The sequence below is a fragment of the Anas platyrhynchos genome, chromosome 1 (genome assembly GCF_047663525.1).
Source record: "Anas platyrhynchos isolate ZD024472 breed Pekin duck chromosome 1, IASCAAS_PekinDuck_T2T, whole genome shotgun sequence".
NCBI classification, from domain to species: Eukaryota; Metazoa; Chordata; class Aves; order Anseriformes; family Anatidae; genus Anas; species Anas platyrhynchos.
In genome coordinates, this window is record NC_092587.1 from 13,212,027 (window position 1) to 13,232,818 (window position 20,792).

The 20,792-nt window shown below is 39.1% G+C and overlaps 1 protein-coding gene across 7 annotated transcripts in view; it reads right to left on the reverse strand.

Annotated features, from left to right (window-relative positions):
* The window catches only part of NAPEPLD (N-acyl phosphatidylethanolamine phospholipase D), a 21,094-nt gene continuing 302 nt past the window's right edge, over nucleotides 1-20,792 (reverse strand). For 2 of the 7 annotated variants that reach the window (XM_027459507.3, XM_072031067.1), the window contains exons 2-5: nucleotides 10,139-10,442; nucleotides 4,239-4,885; nucleotides 3,196-3,310; nucleotides 1-1,216 (exon numbers count right to left, since the gene is read on the reverse strand). In XM_027459507.3, coding sequence (XP_027315308.3) covers nucleotides 1,091-1,216; nucleotides 3,196-3,310; nucleotides 4,239-4,885; nucleotides 10,139-10,442 — 1,192 coding nt within the window. In that variant the 3' untranslated portion in view covers nucleotides 1-1,090. Of the gene's footprint in view, nucleotides 1,217-3,195; nucleotides 3,311-4,238; nucleotides 4,886-10,138; nucleotides 10,443-12,228; nucleotides 12,252-15,740; nucleotides 15,888-16,360; nucleotides 16,506-20,370; nucleotides 20,393-20,792 lie in introns of those variants that run through there. The other 5 variants (XM_072031143.1, XM_072030975.1, XM_072031008.1 and 2 more) reach the window with 5 other exon arrangements.

Genomic DNA, 20,792 nt, shown 5'->3' on the forward strand with positions numbered 1-20,792 from the left:
TGAGAAAAATCATGAACAATTGATTTATTTTCCAATGAATTATGAAGGCGAATAACAACCTTTTTATTTTTTGGCAACAATATGCTTTAATCCTGTAAATGAGCATGGCAATTTGATACAGATACATTTAGCCAAGTATTACAATAGTAAGTAATTTTGTAGTCTCTCATTCAACTTTAAAATTATAGGGAAGCTATAAGGAAAAATTACCGCAGCCCTTGCTTCAGACTTCTCACTTAAAAAAAAGTACTTAATAATAGGCTGAGTCAATGCAAAGACAAGCGCCATAAAGTGACTCTTTCATCTCATATACTGCGTTTGACAAAAAAGTTATTTTAGACGCATTCAGGCCTAACTTAAAGACACTGACAAAACAGTATTAGGGTGCAGATATTCTGGCCACCAGTAAGTATCTACACATTAATGTTGCATTATTAAGTGCTCTCTCGCTCTTTCTCTTAAAGGCACAGTTCTTTAAATCATTTTAAAATTCAGCTTTTGTGGTTCCTCAGTAAATGAAAGTGTAGAAGCACTCAGTAAAATAATTATTTTACTGTGCTTGTGCTTTACCAACACAGCTGTACTGGGAGACTCCCCACATAACACAGAGTGAAGCTATCAAGAAACAGGGCGTAATTTTAAAATTAATGACTAACAATTGGGAGTTTACATTTTGACAATGAATAATTCAAGTCAGCCATTAATTATAAGACTACGTCCTGCTCTGAGGCTATTATTGCTGTTACAGGTAAGATGAAGAGTTGAAAAAAAAACAAAAAAACTGTACAGTGTACATCAGTGATGTATGTGAGCCTAAAATTCCAAGTTATACCCAGACAATACCTTGTATATTAACCAGAACACCACTCAACATTTGTAAACAATTTAACTAGTAAAATCAATTTAACAACAAAAAAAAGTGTAATTGTAAAATGAACTTTATATGCAAGCTTTACTTAAGAAGCTGACAAACCTGAAACCTAGAACTCAAATTCACTCAATCTGCTTTGTAAGTACATCAAATTAACATTTGTGATATTAATTTCTAGTTCAAATCAAACAAGGCTTACGAGGAACTGTTACTGGTTCATTACTCAGACCCATCGTTTGTGCTCAAGTCCCGTGATTCTCCATGGCTTAAGACAAAGAAGTCTTCTTTTTTCAAGCCATATCTTTCAAGAGCTTCATTCAGTTTAACTGGAGGATCCAAATAATACTGGAAAAGAGCAATATGAGAAAAAAAAAAAAAAAAACAATTGAGGCATATGGTAGAAAAAAAGAAAAAGAAGTATCACCACTCTAGAACACTGGCTTACATTTTAAATACTACCCCCAAAAAATCGGGGAACATATTTGTCAAATTGAACAAAAATGTTTGGTGTAATTTTTAGTTTTTAAACAGTAAGAATGCTGATCTACATTCTTCAAGTAAGTAGTAAGACGCAACTTATCCAAAATTCAGTCTTCAATGTAATTACAGAATCACAGAATTTCTAGGTTGGAAGAGACCTCAAGATCATCAAGTCCAATCTCTGACCTAACACTAACAGTCCCCAGTAAACCATATCCGTAAGCTCTTATTAGATTAAATTAGATTTCTTAAAAGCAGAAACATGGTCATTAGTTATTCTTAGCACAGAGGAGGAAGTAGTAACAGGCAGTAGATGGCGCTTTCTTGCGTTAGTAAAACAAACTTGTCAGTTTTAGCGTGCCATTTCAATATTGTTCCTCTTAAGTTACTTCATTGTGTTTGTTATATTTCAAAAAAGGCATCATAAGGGAGAATCATCCTTTTTTTTTTTTTTTCCTAAATAGCTAATTTGTATCTCAAGTGCTAATGACACAGCTTGTTACAAGTATCATGGATAGAAAACATTATAACTACAAACATTTTGCCTCAGGTGAACATACTTAGTTTCAGAACAAAGTTACCATGTTGCCTGGTGCAAATGTTGCAAAGAAAGTTGAAAAAGAGCTACCAGACAAGGTGTAAAGTATATGTAGATGCTTCCCTTTCACCATATTTTTATTTTGTCACTGTTAAGGTAACTGCTTATTAGAAATGGGGAGACGGGGCAGGGGAAAATCAGCAACAATTCACGATAACCTATTTTTTCCATATTTTTGCCAGTAAAAGAAGCTATTATTTAACTATGAATCAAAAATAGCACTCAATTTCTTTACTAGACAGTCATAATTAATAAATACTGTATTGAACTAAGGGCACTCAGTGCTTATGTGATGCACTGCTGAGTTTGCTTCTATTATTGCACAGATATCCCTACCTACAACGTTCATTATTCACACTACAGGATATGTTCTAGTTATTTAAACCTCCATACAATCATCCTATTTTTTCAGAAATTTGCCCTTTTTTTTTTTCTGCCTTCATGTTCTAAAATTACTGGTAATGGTATCACATCTACTTAATTTTCCATGTGGAATGCTTAGACCCAAAAGGTTGTAGGAATCTATACTGAATTAATTTCTTTTTCGTTTTCAGATGAAAGGATAGAGGAGCTGTTGTAAGAATCAATCTATTGATTGATCAAAACCTAAAGGTTCAGATTTTAGGGCACACGTGAAGTTATTGAAATGTTTGACTAAAGTGTAATTTTCTTGGCTACTTCAGTCTTTCTCTGCACCGTATGTTTTGCATTTTAGTATTTACTTGCTAACCTTATACCATATACAAAGCAGGAAGGTGGGCAAATAAAAAAAGTGTGCAATTGTACTTTACTGGAGATCTATTACCTATATTTACTTTCTCTAAATCAGCAGGACTACAGTTGTAACTATTTCTGTGCATCTGGTTCCTTCATCAACAAAGAAGGGACGTTAAATGTGCTGCTAGCAGCATTCCCAATGTGTTCCTCTGTCTCATGGACTTTTCCATCAGAAAGAAATTCAACCTTAAAAAATATTTTTTGGTAAAGTTACAAAATGCTAATGAATCTCCAGATGTTTCAATAACTCTGTTCTTTAAAATTAATCTTAACCATGGAAACATGATATTCAGTTATGAAAATGTTGGAGTTGTTTTAACTTTAGTACCTATAGGAACAACTTTTCACTTCTATAATGTCACATTTTAGGTATATACTACATATCTGTAAATGTAAACTGCATGAACAAAGTTTCATTAATGATCACGTAATCAAGAAATCTGAAATCATATACAGTGCTCAAATGTACCTCATTTGCTAAAGCAAAGGTTCCCCAGTGAATTGCTACAGACTTCTTTGCTTGAACATCAATATGAATTCTTACAGCTTCTTCAGGATCCACATGCTGGTGTTTCATAAACCACCTACCAAAACACAAAGTACATTTTTTGTGTCACATAATTAAGTGCCAGATTTCTTCTTAACTTGCATTAAGTTGCAAGGAGTCTTAAAAAAAATACACCTGCCTAATCAAAAAGTTATAGAGTATACATGCCTGAAGAATATCCAGAGAACTCAAAATTGACAAGCTGGAATATACCAACGTACCCACAGAACAACAGCTCATGTATTTTACTCCCCTTTTCAAAAAGTTTTTCTTACCTATATTTTTAATAGTATTAATACATATTATTGGTACCTGGAGGCAGTAAGACAATAGATTTAAATTGTATTTAATTTTATTCTAGTATTCCTTATCAAAAAGTACATGTTTCAGAAGACAAACGAAGGGAATGGTAGTAAATCAGAGGAGATTTAAAAAAAAAAAAAAAAAAAAAAGATTTGTACACTTTGTTCTGACTCCTATCTTCCTTTCCCAGCCTATACATGCTTTGCCTCCAGCACTGTATGAATGTTATCACCTAAAAGTCTAGATACCCCATGATAAGTAGGATATAGATTCCTGAACAAATAGATCTGAAACAACAGATTAATCTCTGTCTCCAGCTAAGTTGTAAAAGCAGCATAAGGACTGAAGCAAGGGAAAAACACACCAAGCTGCATGCATCTAAATGATGTGGGTTGTGTGATGCTATTTAACAGAAAAGGCCACAAAGTAATTCCAGATTTTTACTCAACATTTTCATGGAAGGAAGTCAGCTGATTCACCCTTGCTGTACTTAGTACTGAAGAATAAAACCTCTGAGAACACCACATGTACACAGGCAAGCAAACTAGACATTTTAACTCCATCTTCTGATTGCCTCACTGGTTTTGGTTGGTTGGTTTTAGAAGGGGAGGTCATTCAGCAATTTTTTTTTCTTATTTTGATCAAACTTAAGATTTTCATACCTTGGCTCATAAGCTCCAATGGGGATGGCTGCGAGATCAAAAGGTCCAAACCTTTTACCTATCTGTTCAAAAGCAACACAGTAGCCGGTGTCTCCTGAAAAGAAAAACCTATTCCAAGGTCCCAAGACAGACCAGCTGCCCCATAGAACCTTGTTGTCATCTGTCACAGTCCTTTTGCACCAATGCTGCGAAGGGGTGAAGACAAAAGTTACGGCGTCATGGCCAGGGACACAGTTCTCTTCCCACCAGTCCAGTTCAATCACATTCTCACAGCCGCATCGCTGCATCCAGTCTAAGAGCCCCAGGGGCACAAACCAGCGCAGCTCATTGCCGAAGCGTTCGTTTAAACTTTTTACACTGTTGTAGTCCAAGTGATCGTAATGGGTGTGGCTGATCACCACCGCATCTATTTTGGGGAGCTGGTCAACTGTGCACGGAGGTCCTCGGAAGCGCTTGGGACCCATCAGCTGCACTGGGGAAGCCCTCTGGCTGAAGATGGGGTCAGTAAGAAATACGATTTCATCCATTTCCACCAGAACTGAGGCGTGTCCCAGCCACGTCACTCGCATGCCAGTTCCCGTCTTTCCAACAAGTTCCGGGTTTTGAACAAAGTAAGGTTTTAAAACTGGAAGCTCTTTATCGAGTTCCTAGCAAAAAAGAATATAATATGCATGAGATATCTGAAAACGTAGTTGGCTGTAGAATAAAAGCTTCATATAAGGCACCAATCATTACAGTCAAGACTCATTTTGTTTATATTTTAAGCAACCTCAGAACTGCCGTACAGATGCCTTTTTAATGGGTGTTTTCCCAGCAACTTCCTCCTAAAATCACCTTTGATTTTGTCACATTTTCACTTCTCTCTCAAGAGAGAGGAGAGAGCTCAAGAGTATTCCATCAGGCCAAGAGACCTACCAAGAGAAAGCATGTTTGAAAGCGTTACAGTGAAAGCCCTGCAAAGCTCAGCTTGTGCAACTAAGTGATGCCTCCCCAAGCCCTAGCACAAATAAGTCACACAACCAGGGATAAAAGAATACAATGTTCCCAAAAATATTTGCCAAAGCTCTGTTCTACCAGCCTGTAGCAGACCCTCTCCCCCCACTATGTATGGAAGGACCACCTGGAGGTTATCCTCACTTCATATTGATAGTTTTTACAGTTCTGTCTTCATATCTGCCAGTAATTTACTGAATATTAGCACAGCACTGAGACTCAGATCTCATTTTTAAGATGGTCCTTTAGGCACTTAGCTATGCTTTTCAAGGAGTTTTACTGAAACTTTCTAAGTAATTAAAATTTAATTATTACTGAATAAATCACTGTACCGATCTGCCTGTAGGTTCGGGATGCAGCCCCGTGAATGACCTACATCAACCAAAATCCATACTCCCGTGTAACAAAGTTAATGAAACCTTCCCCCACCTGCCCTCTTGTTCCAGCAGGAATGCTTACACAGTTCTCAGATCTGACACCTCAGAGAACTAAATCAGCTGAATATTAATCCAGAGGAGGGAAAAAAAGCTTTCGGCTTGATCAGCTTCCAAATTTGACACCACACAGCCTCAAAAGTGCTGTAGTCAGCACAAAGGAGGCCACGGCTGTATGTTTTCTACTGAAACTGATCATCAAACCACCACTCCGTTCTCTTTGAACAAAAGTTATGTTCTTCACTGCAGTTTGGTTGAAACGCGAATGGAAAAAGCTTTATACGTAGTAAATAGGGGGGTTTCTATTAAAAAAAAGGTCCTCTCAGAGTTCCTGACCATCTCCATCTCTGTTGTACGGTAGCTACAGCTCTCCTCCCAGATCGCTGTGCTCTGCACTCCTCACATTACTTGAGTAGAATTTTCCTTTATTAGGTGACTTCTGACAACTCCTCTCTCCCTTCTAACCACTCATGTCCCAACACTTCTGGTTCCTACCCACATTCTCCCTGTCTTCGTTGTTGCTTTCATTCTCTGCCTCCAGCATAGCAGATAAACACTATCAGATAGATAGCTCAGACAGAGTCAGCCTCCTGCTCCCTTGAAAGCTCAGCTGATACTGTGACAGCTTAGGAGTCTAGGATTTCCTTTGCTAAAACAGTCCTGGTAGCTTCAGGGAAGTTACTTACTCTGCAATATTTTATTGATTTCGAGGGCATATGTCGGGGTGGATAGTGAAATCTTACTGTAAGTAATGAAATATTCATGAAATTGCTTTTTCTGAGAGCTAATGGACAAGACGTGTGTCTCCTGGAAAACGTTTCATTACAGTCTCCAAAAAAAAAAAAAAAAAAAAAAGAGGCATATACTTACCGTATAGAGAACCTCTAAAGCTGACTGGTTAGTGTAATACAATCATTTAATTCATACAACAATGAACAAAGTATGATTAGTAGACTGAGAAAAGCTGTCACTTCTCTAGGAAAAAAATAAAGTGATGTTTCATTCTAAGTACACAGCAGTGCCATACTACTCAAGAATGGAAATCAGGTCAACACATGAAATTGTGTGGTTAAGTCCATAAAACAGATTATGTCAAGAAAATTAAACACAGATATGAAATTTAATAATTCTCACAATGCATTTTATATCAGTAAGTGCATTTTTCATGGCAAACATTCTTTTCATGTACTTGTTTTTAAAGTCAGACTATAAATTATTTTGCACTGAAAGTCGGAAAAGTTCACTGTGTCCTCACACTTTTGCATCACAACTATACCCACAAAAGACAAACTCTTAGGAAAGAGCTAAATTTTGCTATTTCAGGTAAGACAGCTCAATCATTCTATGTCTCAAATAAGAAGGCAACTGCTTGGCTCTCGCACCAAATGAGTAAAAGAAGTCATTCTACTTATTGGCTACACTATTTTTGGCAAACAAAATTTTCTGGCCAGTACTAGGAGTGCCTGACAGAGTGTTTATACTAAGCAAGGAGTTGCTTATGTACAATGATTTCTCACTCCTCCTGAAGAAAGGAAGGTGAGACTCAGTTCCAAGACCCAACATGTCTCCTCAGGGCCAGCTTCAGCTTCAACCAGTGGCAAAGGGGACAGGTAGTAAGATTAGTTGCCACATGACAGTTCAATGAGATTACATGTTTAGTATGTGTTCACTGAGATGCAGCTTATGTTTCACTGAGAAATGGTGAACAACATGGACCACATCCTTAAGATCAGTCATAGGAAAAAAACAGAGGAGCATTTTCAGGGTTTGTTCCTAAGAAGAAGAAACAAAAAAAAAAGTTTCCTGATAACCAAAGACTTTCTTGGTTCAGAACCTGGATTGAAAGCCTACTTTTAAAGCAGTGAGCACTCGCTATTCAATTTAGAAGATCTCAAACTGAACCACAAGTTCTACTGGCAGTATACTTCATATGAAACTCTTAAAACTTGTACAACAGGATAATGAACAAAATACATAAACTTAAAGAATCTTTGGCCTGCTATAGTACATTTTGTTCTCTGACAGACTGACCAGAAGCATTAATGCCACAGGAATTACAGTAGAATTTTGAAACATGATATCAATTTCAAGTCAGCTACCAACAGAAGGAAACGTGCCTAATGCTGTCTTGTCTTTATCACTGGTAGAATACGAAAACTTGCCCTACTGTGCCATGTTGTGTCTCCCACCCCCAGATCTTTCCTTCCTAATGCAAAGGAAGGAGAAACACATGACTGGCTTTGGTAAAACTTGCTAATTAGCTTAGGATTTTTGGCACTTAGTTCATGCTGGAATACCACTGGATTTTTACAGAAATAAGAGCATTCTCCATTGTTGATCCAACAGCTAATACTTCAGAGGCACTTCAATGGCACTGGAAAAAAAAAGCTTTTAATAAAACCTGTATTAAAAGTACAAAAAGGTTATGTATTCCAGATAATGATAGAGGCTTATTGTGAAGACATGATTATAATACATACAGCTTTTACCCACTGAACTACCTGGATAATTTTTATTTTTATTTTTCTGAAGAAACATATGCAAAGCATTTGGTACAGATAAACTGAACCTGCCCAGTATAGCAGCACACTCAAAAGTGGAAACTAGAGCAGGAATCTCTTGTAAGGATATGTTATCTACCAGTGCTAAATAAAGTATGGAGCCCTTAGTTTGAATTTTAAACAAGCTCAGAAGTGCTTTACAGCTTGATTTAGGTGTGGAGCAAACGTAACTGGAACAAGCATCAAAATGGCTGAGGATCCAAGAAGTGCATTTCATTGATCCCTATCTAGGTTCTTCTGTTTCTGATTTACTTCACTGAGCTACTGAATAATTGCAGGCACTTAATTCAACAATTTCAGATGCAAAGCAATAAAATTAGTCCAAAATGAATTCCAGTTGGGTCAGAGAGAGAGCACTTTACAACTGGTAGAGTGCAGATTTCTTTGTAATCATCCTTTATTGCAGGGATAACCAGTAAATTAAAGAGGAGCGCTGCAGTTCTCCACTGCCATCAAAGCTGCATGTTCTGCAGTCTGCACTACACCTGAGCACTGCCTACTAGGTAGCTCAGTCACTAAACAGTTTCTGACCAGTGCTGACAAGATCTGCAGCGATGATTATAGGCACCGTACACACACAGAATAGGGCAGCAGTCAAAGGCAACTGGGAAGAATTTTATGTGAATTTTACATAAATGTGGCTGAAGTATCGTAATGCAACACGCTATCTGGAAAGCTGTACACACTGCGATACAACTGCTGTTATTACAAGGTACAGATAATGTACAGAAGCACAACACCAAATTTAAACTGGTACATTGTTGGAATGGATCTCAAGACCGAAATAGGTTTGTTGGGCTTTTTTTCCTGAAGTCAATTATTACTACAGAACAACTACAGCCAGGATTAATTCTCCCTTAAATATGCTGTGTCACATTTCCTTAAAGAAATACCCAAATTTTTCACCCTTGTGTTAGTAAATAACAACTTTCCTGCTAGTAAAGTTGATCAAATTACTTCCTTCACAGGTAATTCATATATGATAAAAATAAAAACGTAAGCTCTTGCTAAATACTGCCTGGGAGATTATAGCTTACACTAGCTTTCTTGGATGCTTAAAAGCATTATTAACTCTTGTTGGTTCAAAAATGTTTTCTCTGGTTGTGTACCCTTTAGCACAGCTCTTCTGCACTGCAAGACAACACATTAGAAAATAAACTGAGAAGTAATCCTGTCAAAACTGGAGCCATCCAACCAATGGTTTTCCAACATCCATTACTCTTCATGGAAAAGAAGCAGCTTTCAGAGGTTGCTTCTCCCACCTCCTCTTTTTTAGACCTTCTTTATATACACATTTGACAGAAGCAATACACAAAGAACAAAAAATAGTGTTTCCCAGTAGGCTGGCACTGTACCTTTAATATTTCAGTACAAATACTTGCTCAGATTAGTTTTAATATATACATTTTTTTCTCTTGATACACTGAAACAGAAAAAACATCTCCATAAGCAAGACAGCTACTATTTAATATATATAAATTTACAGAAAAAAAAAGATTATCTAAATGGCAGTATGAAAAGGATATTTAAAATCAAACATGTCACAGCTTTTGTCTGATATGTTTGTTATATGATTCAGAAGGCAATGCCTATTAAAAATTAAACAGTTTATCTGTTTAAGTAGTTTATGATTGAGCTAGGAGATCATTTTTGTTGTTTTTGTAAAAATAAACTGACCTGGATAAATCAAAGGTTGGGGAACTAACTGGAAGTCAAAAAAAATGAAAAGGCAGAAAGGATCATCCCGCTTTTGGAAAAGAATAAAGAAAGCAATTCCAAAAATCAGAAAGACAACACCAAGGAGAGTCTCCAAAAATTGTCTAAAAGGCATTAGTTAGGAATTATCATGTTTTATCAATTACAGAAGAGGTAAGAGCAATCTAGATCAAGACCAGAATAAATAAATACTTACCTGTTTTGAACTTGGCACATTGCTGTTATCTTTTTCCATGAGGCACCATTTCAAAACATTTGGCAAGGTTGGTGACTTCCATGTTGGCCATGGGTTGACAAATCTCCCATCTTTGCCTCTCTTTGATTTAGTTACATCTTCTTCTAACCTGTAATCCAGCCTGAAGCTTTTCCTGGAGGTCCTGGAGGAATCGCTGCCCCTGGATCCTCGATCTGCATTCTGAGGTTTCCTCACTGCTTCCTTAGGGTACTGGCTGCCTGCAGACGGCTCTTCTGTTTTCCTCTCCATATCCTTTTGAGGAGAACTAAAATACATTTTTAAATTAATCAATCTTTTCTTAGATTAATGTCAACATTCATAAGACTGAATCTTCTCACACATTAGAAACAAGCCTGCCCTACTCATTTTATGATCTACTGTATTTTTCTTATTTTTCTTTTAGAACATTTGCTGTTACACAAAAGCCTTCAAAAACATGCTGTGGCAAGTAGACAGGAGATCTCTTTGTAGTGCAGGCAGAATTTTACTCCCTGGTATGCACAGCTTCAGATACTAACACTATTATCTACCAATTGCAAGACCGAAGGGGGAGGGGATCCTTACTATTCTTCCAAAATGTAAATTAAGTTCCTCCTGAAGCTTATGACATTCAGTGCCCGATGTAATACAATCCCACAAACATGTCCAAGAGACACTGAACTATATAGTGCCTTAGGACTTGCCCATACAGTGACTTTACTTTGCAGTAAGAGCAGCAGTCTCATGTAGCATTAACATGTTACTTCTGCCTACACAACGCATCACAATGTATACAGACATCCAAGAACACAGAAGATGTTTGGTCCTATTTCCTATCTTGTCCAAAACCAAGGTAAAGCTTATTGGAGTAACAGTGAAATTAACTGCTTCAAAGACAAGTTTGATACAAGTTTCACTGAACTGATGAGCAAAAGGCCACAAAAGCTTGGAACATCTCAAAATCATGTCTGCGATGCCTGTTCTTAGTTCCATTTTGAAATGAAAAAAAAAAATAGGAAAATAACTGAGAAAAGTTTATTTCTCTGAATTTCTCACAAATTTGGGGCATTTCGTAGGACACTTTGAACTCAGTAGTCAGTCTCTTATTCCAAACCATACTTCAGTGTTGGACAGCTTGGGAATATGGAGTCCCATTGATCTCATTCAAAGGTAAAGAAAACAAATACCCCTACTTTATTTTAAAAGTTGCTGAAGCAATTCAGTCAAAGAAAAATGGTTCCGTTTCTACATTTACGTTCATCATTTCAGTGTTCTGACAATACTTAAAAAACAGGTTGCTATTTTAAGAAGTGCTCACCTTTCAGGTACTTGCATCTCTACCTGATTAAAACCAGAAGATGCCTAGTAATGAACAGACAGCATGATATGCTGCTTAGATGCAGAAAGGTTTTTTAAAATTAGAAATTGTGAACTTTGTCCTGTGGAAAGTTCTCTACCACACGGTTTAGACTAGCCACCATTTCATTAACTCAGCTATTCCAACTCTTGCTGGTATACTTGCATATAAAGCACAGGTCCGATGTACCAAAGTCAGTCCATTCATACAACATTTTCAGGAAACAGAATTGAATGAAGCCCACAGTTTGCTTTGAAATTTCTTAAATGTGGTATTTTCTAAGTAGCTGGCTAGGCAGAACTCACTGTGCTGCTCCTAAGTTCATAATTACAGAAAAAAAAAAAATAGATTGTTACTGCAGCATTACAGCTGGGCTTTTACAGGCAGAAAAGCTGTGTTACCAAGGCAAACACAAATGCATTTACTGGAGATGCTCTGACTCCAAATGCAAAGCTCTTCCCTGCTATTTCTGCAGGGATCAGTTAATAAACAGCAAGTGGGAACACACGTCACTTGTGAACGCAGGACAATTGTTCAGTCAACACTGAGAAAGCATTCCTGGTAACACGTTTGAGAAGTAATACTCTCGGTCATAACCTTGTTTTAACAAAATTGCTTTTTTCCCAGTTTCCCTGCAGTTTTACTGAAACGACTCCATTATCCATTTCCTATTTAGCTATAATATACAACATCTGCATCAGAACATGAACTGTACCTGTTGATACTCCTGAGCTGTTTTCTCTATTCCATAAAATATTTACTGGAACCAGCCTTCAATGGAACAGCCACCCAAGTTGCTCTATGCTGTTTTTCACACACATAAGGGGTAATTAAAAGAATCAGTGGCACAAAAAGGCAGATGGAATATGAAAAAAAAAAAAAAGAATAAAAAAATTTTAAGGGATATATTAACTGTTCCTTTAACTCAAGAATGTCTCATGTGGCATTCCTCAAAGAGCATCTTCAGTGCCAAGTCCTCTTATTAATTTAGCAAAGCACGCAGACACAGCATAGAACATCTACTCTTCTAGAAAGCATCATGAAAACAAATCACAAAAGTTTAACCAGATAGGTACTTAATTCCAGGAAATTCTTCTGTTAACATCTCAGATGTCTGATTTTTAAATATATATGACTACTGTAATTATTGTTCCTACAAGCCATTTTATATTAGAGAGCAAAGTGCCTAAGGTTTTATTTTTAAGCTTCTGTTTATCTATTCATTCATCTCTAAAATAGGTGAATTCTGCCTTTGCTTACATTTTTATAAAAACCTTTGATCTTATTCTGAAAGTATAAGCCTCTAGGGGAAGTAGGGATCAACTCCACTGATTAAACAAAGACAATGCCAAAGCATTTAAGGCACTGCAGGTATCTGTCTGCCAACATATTTTCCACATGATGCACATACATTACTTTCATTAGTATTCCATAAGCAACCGAAGGGAGAAAAGACCTCAGCACTCACAGAATACTTTAAACTCTTTTACATGCATAAGAAAAGGACAAATTTACAAACTAGCAACTGACAAAGTATTCCTGATGAACTGCAGGTTCCTTTGAAGTCTCACCGATTCACTTCTGTTTCATTTAAACTGGTAAAACGTATCCAAGACTATTCATGCAATACAGTAAAAAGAAAACTGATTTTTCTTATTAAAAAGTGGTTGACTCATTTTGAGAAAGCCAGGATGTTTCAATCATTAGCTTAAAATAAAACTCAACCAGTTATTAGTTTAAAGAGATCCTTACCCCTTTTTTTGCAAAAGAAAGCCTCTTTCAAGGAGATTCAGCAGCTATATTTTAAATATTAAAAACTACCCAACAGGAACGAGCTGATATTTCATCCAGCTTTTCTGAGTTCCTCCCCAAGAAAAATAACAGTTTGGCAAAGAGCTTCCAATAATATTTGAAAAATACATTTAAGCACCGGATCGCCAGCCAAATTATGACCAGCAGAGGTACTAAAACCCAACTGGACAAGAATTGTGTTGGCTTGTGGGGGCAGAGGGAGACAGCAGGAAGGGGCCACGTCCTCGGTGGATATTTGTTATCACAAGGCTCCACCAGACATCTTTATTTTCCACACTTTTAAATAAAGGGGAGAAGTCCTACTCTACTTTGAGGCACTAAACTGATCTGTTAACATTGGAAAAGACCCTTTGGGATGAGGCGATGTACCCACAAAAAGGGCAAGTGGATCACCACTGCTCCTAAGAGGGGCTCAGCCAGAAGGCAATGCCACCATCCCCGCGCTGGGAGATGCTTTTCTGCTTCAGCTGCAGGCAGAGAAGGAAACGTACCGATGCAGAGGAACTGCCGAACGAGCCCATTATTCATGCCAAACCCACTGTGCCAGAAGGTACACTAGACAGAAGGGAAGCACAGCCCTGTTTGATGAATAGGACGAAGCCTAACATGAATCAAAACGGAGAGCTCACACAACTGGTTTTCCAGCACCAGGTGCTAAGGGGCCCCTGCGAATCCACAAAGCAAGAATGAAGTTGTAGATCAGGCAGGACACGGCGAGGAAAACCCCTGCTTTATGTTCTGGCAAGCAGGTTCGTTCCTGGAAATAGGATGAAGTTTTTAGGACAGTAGGTTTGGGGTCGATTGTTTATTTTAGCATTGTTTATCTAACTGAGAACTTGGATACAAGTATTTTGGCTTTAAGTCTTTGCTTAGGAAAATCATTACAAGTTTATTTAAACATTTTAATACTTCCTCCTATCTGTTCCAAAAGAAGATCGAACACAGGATACATAAAATTTACAAGCACCACCATCATTAAAATTTCTGTTGTCAAGTGCTCACTGCAGAGCTTCCAGCTCTGCAGTATTTTAACTTCATCAGTAGAAGAGCATCAACACAGAACCTGGTGTCCAAGTCCTCACCTTTTCCACTCAGTCTTTACCAGCCACTACTCAATATACAAAATGGATATAATTCTTCCTCCTAAGGATAACAGCCATTCACAGTCACTAACTGTAAACTTTGCTGGAACAAATTTATCATTTTCTAACTAGAAACATGGTCCTTATTGAACAAATTCATAAGAGAAAGTTTAGGAAAGGGTTACTATGAAACTATGGTTTATCAGAACCCACCGAGATCCACAGAACCTCATACCTACCTTGCAAACATCCCACATATTTCAGATACCCTTATTATTATTATTCAGATATCCTTATTACTCTGGTTTTGAAGCAATGAGTTTGGTTTATTTCTAATTGCTGCCTCTATCTATAGACTACATCCAGGATTTAGGTGATGCAGCGTGCAGCCCAAAGGGATACCTGAATACTGCTACCCAACTCACAGATTTTCTTACAATATGCATGTGTTTTATGGCTGCCAAAAGCACACTTCTGGCTTGGAACTAAAATAAATAAATAAAAGGGTTTCAGCTAAAAGGTAAGGTATTTGCAAACACTAGGGAGCACATGAGTAATTTTTTTTTTAAAAAAGCCCCCTGCACACTCAACTATCAAACCACTGCCAGTTAAATTTTGGCAGTACTTTTATTTTTCCTTCAGGTCAGAAATTGTCTGCATTAATTAGTGAACAGTTTGAGAGCGGAAAATTCTAAATGCATTTAAACTTTTACTGTGAAGTACTTCAGGCTGTCCAAACCAGTTGCAACAACAGTTATTCCTGATGCCCTCTCAGTCTTAGGATTTCACACACAGAAGCTCTCAAGCCTGGAACTAGCTGATCTGCAAATACTTTTATTATTTGAGATTTCCAATTAAAAGCTACAAGCACGAACAAGCGCTACAGAAATTTTCATTCTAATTATTTGATATTTTAACAGCCAGCTACGGATTCCATGGGGCATCCTATTTTCTATGATATTTTTCACAATCTCCCCAAATCCATGTTAGTACAGCCTTCTTCTATCCTTGGTTGCACCCATTTTGTATCACAGCTATAGGCTGCCAGCTGCCCCCTCTTTGCTCCTACAGGTCTGTAAGAATCCCGACCCCACAGCAGCTGTGTGCTGTTAAAGATGAACAACTGAGTTGATAACAGAAGCAGAAGTAGCCCTCTCTATAAACCCCTTAGAATTAGGGCAAATCTTCAGCCAGTCCTATCTAGTTTCAAGAATCAACAGTACAAAGGTTTATTTATTCGTAACAGAGAGAGAAATTCGAGTTGTAAATAAAGCAAATATGAGGCATTTTACAACAGCTGCAGCACTGAAGCCACCACCAGCAGCCAACCCACCTGTGCCCTTGCTGCTCCCCTAGGCTTGCCAGAACAAACGTGTGTCCACATGGTGAACTCAGCCAAGAGACTGATCAAGCTGATAGTCCCTCCTTACCTGCCTTCTCCCTGGAGAAGCGCTTATATTCACCTGGATCACTGTGTAACCATGCAAGCATTTATACCAACAAGCTGGCTGGGATAGGGGAGGGTGCTAAACCACCAGGAAGTTATTCCCAGTGATTAGGAGTGCCTATCAGCTACACCCTGCTGTGCCCTTGGACACAAATGCAAACGTGCGTTAGTCGGGTCCACGGTAGCCCCTGGGGCCAGCTATTTCTCAGCCTGGTGGTCAGCTCGGACGTCAGACGGACTGCAGGAGGATGTCTCCTCCTAGAGCTGAGGCAATGCATACCGGCTCTCCCTGTGCTTCCAGCGCCCAGCTGGCTAACCAGCCCCATCCTCCACGGCTGCTTTAAAGCCCCAACATGCTGGGGACTTGCATTTAGTAGTACAGAAGACTTGAGCTACACGCATATTCTGCTTAGCTTGTGGCACTACACGACAGTCACTGTCTACAGGGGCCACGCGTACTAACAGAGCTGACAGACCCAGCATCCAGTGCCCGTACCTTTACATACCCATTAAAGCAAGTTGTTTCCTTCTCTAGCCTCATCTTTCACTGCAGGCTTGCATCCAGGTTTCCAAAATCTGGCACACGGCCCTCGCATTTAAAAGCGCAGCCTGGTCTATCATTATGGTTAAGCACAAGAGCGGTGGGTGTATTGCTGTGCTATTCTGGAGGCAGTCGCAGAAGGAAAGCAGGAGTCCACTTGCCCTACACCAGAACATAAGAGCACTTTACTGTCCTCCCTCTACACAACCAATCTCATACAGCCACTTAATGCATAGGGAGGAACGCGGGAAACACTTCTGGAGCTGGGATTTAAAGTTTTCTTACCTGCTCTGCTACGCAGGACTCCAGCTGACCACATACGGAAATGAGGTTTGTGCATTGCAGACATGCTGTGGCACACGGGACAATTACTGCATCGTGACTCAAATGCAGACAATTTCTAAAGTCAACAAAAAAAATACCAGAAGCTAGCCCATGCACACAGCTGAGCACTGATAACCCTTGGATTCAGACAGCAAGGATAATCTCCATGGATGGCCCCTCGCACTCGCAAGGGATTCCAGAAAAGCTCCCCTAAAGGAGCAAGGGCACAGCTGGAGCCATCCAGCTCCGGCACCAGGACCCCAGCGGCAGCGCCCTGGCACCAGCCCTGCTCTAAGAGCTGCTCATGCAGATGAGCAGTTCATTAGTTTTAGTTGCTCTCCTGACGTGAATAGAGTTAATCATAGACACAAACCCTGCCAGGACGGGGCTTACTGTTAGAAGAAACAATCAAATGTTGAGGTTCAGCATTTATAAGCACGCTTCAGCCACCCTCACGTGTTAACAGGCTGAGCGTCTTAGTTTTAGCACTTCAAGCTATTTTCTGATGCTAAAGCTGTTAGCACAGGTTTTTCTTAACTAAAATGAAGTTTTAAAATACAACAAGCTTACACTCTGGCTTGAGGGTAGAGGTCTCCTGCCTAACATCTTCTGTCAATTAGACAGGACTAAGGATAAGTGACACTCCCCTACCACGCTCACTGAGAGGAAGGCTCCACACGAACATGCAGTGGCATAAATCTGACTTTGTTCATGGCACACGGCCACAGAGTAAGAGCTGTTCTTACAAAAGTGCCCAGAAGTCCCGTCAAAACCTTCACCCATAGGATCCACGTGGCAAAGCAGGATCCAAAGCAGTTCATATATATCCAGCTCTGGCATTTTTATGTCTGTAACTCCACAGTTGCTATCTCTAACCCATTTACTAAGGCTTTTAATTTTCTTTTTCTCTCCAAGCCAGAAAGGAACAAGCTGCAATGCAAACTTTCTCTAGACTCACACTACAAATAATCCTTTAAAATCCCACAAAGCTTCAGTTATTCAGGAAGCGCAGCAACGCCCAAGCATTAAACTAGTCTTTATTTTTAAGTTAATAGTCACACATTTTTTGTTTATATGCATATTTAAGTGCTCCTCTACTTAATTCCCTCTCTTCAGTTCAAAGTCCAAACACATGGGACCCAATGTGATTTCTTTGCAATATAAAAATATTTCCCTAAGTTATTTTTTTCTGTCTTTCACACTTAGTTTTCAACATGTGCTTAATTTTTGCTTGTCCAAATAACATTCTTTCTCTGTGTATATATACACACACATTCCCCCCAGACATACGGCTTTTTACAGAACTGTAACATTCGACCTCAAACGTATTGAAATCCAAATAAAACATTTCCACATCATTTAATATAAGGAAATTCAAGTTTTTCCTTACTGAAAAAAAATAGTTTTTCCTTGAACGTGACTGTTCAAAGACCATCTTGCACATGAGTTAAGCTACGAGGCGATCAGCCTTCCCAAATATAATGTGTGAATCCTCAAAACTTCATGCTAGAAAGACAGAAAGCTGTCATACAGCACCCTGTAAGTTCTTCAACTGGAGCACAGCCATCAAAGGAAATTACAAGTGGTGGAACACCAGACACAGCAGAACACAAACACAGAAGGAAATTAGAACCATCACAACACATCAGCATTTTTCCTGACAACTCCTTTTCCTATCCATGACCAGCCTTTTACTCCATCCCCACAAGTACAGGTTATGATGCTTCTCCACGTACTCTCAATGAAATGCAAAGTGCTTTAGTTGTTAGTCAACAGCAAGAGAGTTGAAGTTGTTTGTTCATTTGTTTTCCCCTTATGAAGGAGTCAAGGCATCTTTCCAACATAAATGTGAGCCATCTACTAATTTTCAAGGCACCATCCTAAGTACGTAGGTGTTTCCAGGAGACAAAATGTTTAATTTAAAAACACCTAAATACATACACACAAACAACTTGTTATTGTGGCAATAACAAGTTATCAGGAACAGCTGAACCTCAATGAAACCTTCCCTCAAAAACCAGGCCACAGCATGGGAGACTTCACACTAAACAATTGAAGTTATTTCCAAACATTCTAAGCAATAAAAAAATAAAATATTATGATAAAGCTTACTCAGCAGATAGCACCCCCAGCTACAACTGCGATAACAGATCCTACACAAAACAAATCTCTTGATACGCATCCACAGCCTTCTCCCTTACCAGCTGACTTTTTGCTTGCACACCACCACACAAACCTTATTTTTCACAATAGGGTCACGACGGCAGCCAAGTGTTTTCATGGTGTCACTTGGTAACGTCCAATTCTCTTTGCTGAACAGCTTTGTAGGATGGATCTGTTTGGGTGCAGTCTCATGCTATTCAAACCTATGTTGTACCTTCTTTACATAGCTGCCAATTACATGCAGACGGTAAATAACGTGATCATTAATTCCAAACCAAGTACAACATCTGCTTTACAGAGAAATCCTTGTTATTCAAAGCCTCTAGCTGTGCTTAGAGGCAAGATGACCAAGTGATTTACCATGGCCCAGCTCTGAGCATATTGGAAAGAGGACCCTGATTACAGCCCTAGCCAACATGCCGCAAGCTACAAAGGTACAGCAGTTGAGTGAAAAATTAAATTGAAATCACGAATGGATTTACAGATGTGACCAAAAGAAAAAAACTCACAGCAGGTGTTATACATAAAGGCACTAATTAATACAGCAGCATTAGCATTTTCATCACCACAGATAAAACAATCGCTTTCCTCTTTGCAGAACAGAATTTAAAAGCTATTTCTGGTTTGAGAATTAGCAGATCTAGTTCAACCTCGGGCTTGAAAGACCGACAAAATAGTATTTTTCTGCTGAGGTAATCCCTCCGATCTACTTAGTCTATACTAAGGAAGAAAACAATAATATTGGAACGCTTCCTTTTAAACAGGGCACAGGTCTCTTTTGATCTGGGCTAAGCTGAAGCCCAATTAGCCGGCACTTGTATTTCAGCAGTTTCCCTTCCATCCCTTCCTCCTCTCCTGGGCAATCCTCTCCATCACACTGCAGAAACCAGACCAGGCTTCCCAGTCTTTAGGCATTCAAAGTTCCCATTACCTTTTTATAATAGATATTTCAATTTCAGACCATTTCAGGCATTACTGCAGGAACCCTTGAAGTAATTTTTGAAGTAGTAAGTAGTGTTTTTATATATATATATATATTATTAATGCTTGTTTTTTTTTTTGTTTTTTTTTCAGAATTTAATTAGCAAAATGAATCAGGCTTTATTAACTGAGAGAATAGCTACTACAAATTAAAGAAAAATATACAACCATTTTCACGAGTCTTCTGCCAAAAATAGAAGCAATAGCTACTACTTATTTCCCTTTTATCTTAGATTTTTGATGTTGCTTTGGTCAGTGTAGCTTGAAAAATAAAACAGGAAGACACAAGTACAAACTACTTTCCTTTAGAAGAAAACCTGAAAACTTGCAAATGGAAAAAAAATCACGATCATCACTGGAAAAACCATTTCCACTGAGGCTTAACACAAACATTACTGCACGAAGTCAAGACGTGCAACAAATGCTTCCCCTAAATCCTTACTAGAGATAATTGCCCATCACTGAGATTATAGCTGAACTAATTACACCAAGTTACTTCGTTAATACCTTCCACTTCACATTTACACCGTGCAATGGATGAAAAACCCTGGCCAGCACCACCTGCCCCTGCCTCCCGTAGCGAGCACAGGGCTCCCGAGCCGCCCGCCCCGCGGAGCGCCCTGCTCCATTATATAACGCGCCGCTGCAGCATATCCCACCGGCCCCTTAGGGGAAACTACAGCACCACCGCTTTTATCCCAATAAAAGTGGGGTTTTCTCCTTCCAGCCTCCCTTTCCTCAGCGCCGGCGGAGGGCAGGCGCTGGGGGTGCCGCTGCCCTCAGCATCCCCTCAGGGAGCTCCCGCGCCACCGAGCCGGGGCTGAGGCAGGCTCCGATGGCCGGGGACCCCTTAACTTTTCCCTTCCCCGGTACCGTAATTTCAGCCCTCCCGGGAGCAGGTGGGGTCGGGCAGGTGCTTCCCCCACACG